This window comes from Frankliniella occidentalis, unplaced genomic scaffold (assembly GCF_000697945.3).
Source record: "Frankliniella occidentalis isolate FOCC.00 unplaced genomic scaffold, Focc_3.1 Scaffold445, whole genome shotgun sequence".
Lineage (NCBI taxonomy): Eukaryota > Metazoa > Arthropoda > Insecta > Thysanoptera > Thripidae > Frankliniella > Frankliniella occidentalis.
Genome location: NW_026267564.1, coordinates 4,579 through 8,635, shown reverse-complemented (window position 1 = coordinate 8,635; position 4,057 = coordinate 4,579). Strand labels below are relative to the sequence as shown.

Below are 4,057 nucleotides of genomic sequence, written 5' to 3'. Positions count from 1 at the left end.
CAGTTAAAGCTTATCTCCGCTGTGGCGTGGCTGACAGCCAAAAACACATGGCCGGCAGATGGGCAAAAAGGGTTCCGTGGACGAGACTCGAACCAGCGACCATCTGCGTACAAGCCCACCACATCAAGTATAGCACGCCGAAAAGTTATGGCCAGCCGAGCCCGACAATTATAACCGGGACGGGACTCGAACCAGCGAGTAGGTTCATGCCGGCCCTGAACGCTACCGGCTTAGCCACGAAGGAACGATTGTGAGTACAGCTGCCGGCGGCAATCGCACAATCTGACCACAACTCGAACACAAGAGGCGACAAAAGAGAATGACCCCCCTCGAGCGGGAGTCGAACCTCGAGCCGGCCGCCTGTGAATGACGCCATAGCACGCTCGGCTGACAGCTGGTTCTTACACAGCGTCGTTCGGAACTCGGCCCTTCCTTACAAGAGACAAGAAGCGAAAAAATGAAATGCACCGACCGGGTGTCGATCTCGCGGCCGATTGTAGCTGATCGCCCACGCCTTTCTTAGCACCCTTGGCTGCCAGCTGATCCACGGTCTGGAGTGTGCGGGACTCGATCCTATTTTACGGGAGACAAAAAGTGGCGAAAAAAAAATGGTAGCGCCGACCGGGAGTCGATCCTCGGCCCGACAGCGGCTGCGCTCTGGCTGTGGCTGCACCGCGCGTCGTCGCCGTGCTTGGTAGGCGACCCGTCCGACGCCTCTGCATGGCTGGGTAGACCCGTGCGCCGTGGTTGATTCGTTTTGCGATCCCCAGACCTAGCCCTGTTGTCCTGTTAGAGCTGATTATGTCTCTGACTCTGCGATCCTGGAGTATACTCCAAGCCGCTGCGCCTCTTCCAGCTGGGCGGCGTGTCGCAGTGGTTACTGTACTTAGCCTACGTGCGCCAGAGGTCTAGTTTCAAGTAGCTCACCTGTCCGCAGTCTGGCCCGCACCAGGCCCGTGGCATCTGCATCCGCACGGGACGCTGGTACAGGCCGTGGTGGTGCAGGTGGGTGAGCTGCTGCTGGTAGATGGCCCACAGCTGCAGCTGCCTCGTGGTCCTCGTGGGGGGGAGGGCGTACTGGCGTCACTCCGTCTTCTTGGCCGCGGCCACGGCGTGGCCGTTGGCGTGGCCGTTGGCGAGGCCGTTGGCGTGGCCGTTGGCCTTGCCGTTGGCCGGGGCGGGGGCGGCCGCGAGGGCGGCGTGCCCGTTGGGGGCGGGCTGCGCGCCTGACGCCGCCAGCGCCTTGGCGGCGGCCGCGGCCCTCAGCTTCTCGGCCGCCCGCCGCTCGTTCGTCCTGTACGCCGTTAGGTAGAAGTCGTAGAACAGGGCGAAGAAGATGGTCGAGTGCACGAGCAGCAGCGCCGCGATGAACTTGGGGTAGCCGCAGTCGTAGTAGATGGCCTGCAGCGAGTGGATGAACACCATGACGAACTGGGCCTGGAAGCAAGACAGTCACCGTCGGGTTAGCCAAGTCTACAACCCGCGCCACGCCCCGCCACTCCGCCGGCAGCCCAAGGCTTTTCGCTAATTGGACGGATTCCTCTGCGCGGGGCATTGCGGCCGCCAATTGCGTGCGTCGTTACGCACCGCGCCGCCGTTGGACCAGGGCCCCGCACTCAGGGGCGCCGGCACATACTCCGTGCACCATTCACACCTGGCTGTCGAAGCACCTGGCCTGGCTGCCCGACTCTTCCCCTCGACACGGACGGGCGCGCGCGTGCCCTTGCCTCTGCCACCTCGGTGCACATCACCTCATCGCGACCTAGTGCCGGGCCGGGCGCCACCGGAGCCTGCGAGGCGCGGAGGGAGGGCACCACCGTCTTCCCGTATGGACAGGACACGCTGCAATTGTGCCCAGGTGGACGGGCCTCACAAACTAGGGCGGCTACTTTTTTTTAAAGCTTTAGATAGGGTACTGGCCGGACCGAAAAACTGTGGATCACATGTCGTGGCCTGGTTCTCTACACGTCGAGGGGTTGGAAGGGGCAGGGGAGGGGGAGGGTAGCTGGCTAAAGCTGGCTACGACCACTACACGCGGCTGTGTGGTGGTGGGGCTGTCGATATTCTCTGACTTTGCGGTTGATTGGTTCGATTGCGAAAAATTCCCGATCAATTGGGCGCATCGGAGGCTAACGCCAGGAGGAGGGGCCCGCGGAGGGGGAGAGGGGGGCGTAAGTGGCGAGGCGCTGCATTATAAACCCCGCGGCTGCACCGCGCGCTGCACCTTGTGCACCTTGTAGCCGCGGCTGGTTTAGAGGCCCGTTAATGCTTTCCAAGTGCCCATTTTAAAGCCCCCGCCATGCGACGGCCGCGAGGACGGCGAGGAGCAGAGAGGCGGGCGGGAGGGCGCGTTCTGCATTGGTGCGAACGCTGGGCCGCGCGCGGACCAGCGGCGTGCCCGTGAACTTGTGCTCGCCGGTGATGAAACCTGGCGGCGGAGCGCGCCGCGGCACGTTGCGTCCGCCCCGCCGCGCCCCGCCGCGCCCCGCCGAGCCTCGTGAGGGCGCGCACCAGGTCACCGCGTTGCGAGCGCCGCATATCCTGCGACTGGAACTTCGCAACCAGCCGACATACCGCCATAAAACTTCCACCGGCCCGACCCTGCCCGGCCCGGCCCGGCCGCTGGGGAGGTTCTGCATGGTGACGGCAGCCCCGCGGCCCCACTCCCACGCGCCGGGCGCGCGGCCGTGGCCGTGGAGAGCGCGGGGCGCCCTGCCACGCACATGGAAGGATTCCAGGATTCCTCGTACATCAAAGGAATTGTATCGCTATCCTGAATCATGTACGACTTTAAAAGCAAAGTGAAAATGTTCTTCAGTCTTTCTTTTTCGCGCTGACGAAATCAATAAAGTAAACAAGCCCCCCTTGCCCCACGTCTACGTCCTGTGCCTCGCACATTGCACATCACCTCCCAGGACGGGGTGACAGGACTTCCCTCGGCCCGCGGTCGGAGTGGCCCACACTGGTCCAGAGGCAGGTGGCAGACGGCCACCTCGCGAGTGTCCGTCGGTCGGCTCGGTTCGGCGGTCCGGCTCGGGCTCGGCGGCTCGGCCAGCGTGCGGTTGGGGCCAGACACACGTGACAAATTAACCGCACGGGTGAGGCAACGCCCTTGCTGCTCCTGCTGCTGCTGCTGCTGCTGCTGCTGCTGCTGCTGCTGCTGCTGCTGCTGCTGCTGCTGCTGCTGCTGCTGCTGCTGCTGCTGCTGCTGGAGTTGAGCCGAGCCGGGCCGAGCCGAGCCGAGCGCGGCCTCGGCTCTGGACATGATTATGCCTCCCTGTCCCGTCCCGCCCTGCACAGGGGAATGCCTAGCCGAGCCGACCTGTTCAGGGAATGCCCCAGCGAGCCCGGCCGCAGTCAGCACGGGGGCCCCCTGCCGCCCTCGCTAACCCTCCACATCCATCACAAGCCACTCTGCAGCAGGAAGAAAAAGAAATGAGCGTCTGTCGGTGTTGTTTGAGACGGTGTTGGCGCGCGGTTGCGGGGCCGCCACCACCGGTCCTTTGCGCTGACAGGTCGGCCGCTGACCAGACCATACCGAGCCTGGCCAGGCCTGGCCTAGCACGGTCGGCCCCGCAACCGCTCGCCGACACCGCCAACGGGGCGCCCAGGCTCGGCCCGTTTGTGGGCTGCAGCGGCTGCACCACCGCGGTGCAGCAGCAGCGGAGTAGGCTGGTGAGAGTACGGGGCAGATTGATTTCAAACGGCGCTGGTGGCTACGGGCGCGCGGACCGCGAAGGCTGCTCGATCACGTCGTACACCGGCCGAGTGTGAAGATTTTAGCTGAGCGAAAATCATTCCAGATCCTGACATGACCCTCCCCCCCCCCCCTCCTTTGTATTGGTCGTTAATAAAATTCTTAAATTCTTAAATTCCCTCCTTGTGTGGTTTCGATCGCATGTGTGCGGATCTGCCCCTCCACGATGCGATGACGTCGTTGCGGTGGTCCCTGAGGTGCCCTGAGGTGCCCTGTGGTCCTGGCAGCCGCCGCCGTCTGGCCAATCTGGTCTCGACCAAAGTGGTCGGGGTCGACCGATCGTCTTTCCCCCGCCCCGCC

General features: G+C 64.0%; 1 protein-coding gene across 1 annotated transcript in view; it reads right to left on the bottom strand.

Annotated features, from left to right (window-relative positions):
- Positions 1-4,057, bottom strand: part of LOC113209125 (elongation of very long chain fatty acids protein AAEL008004-like) — a 9,312-nt gene that overhangs the window by 3,377 nt on the left and 1,878 nt on the right. The window contains exon 5 of the mRNA XM_052274807.1: positions 928-1,437. Coding sequence (XP_052130767.1) covers positions 1,084-1,437 — 354 coding nt within the window. The 3' untranslated portion in view covers positions 928-1,083. The remainder of the gene's footprint in view (positions 1-927; positions 1,438-4,057) is intronic.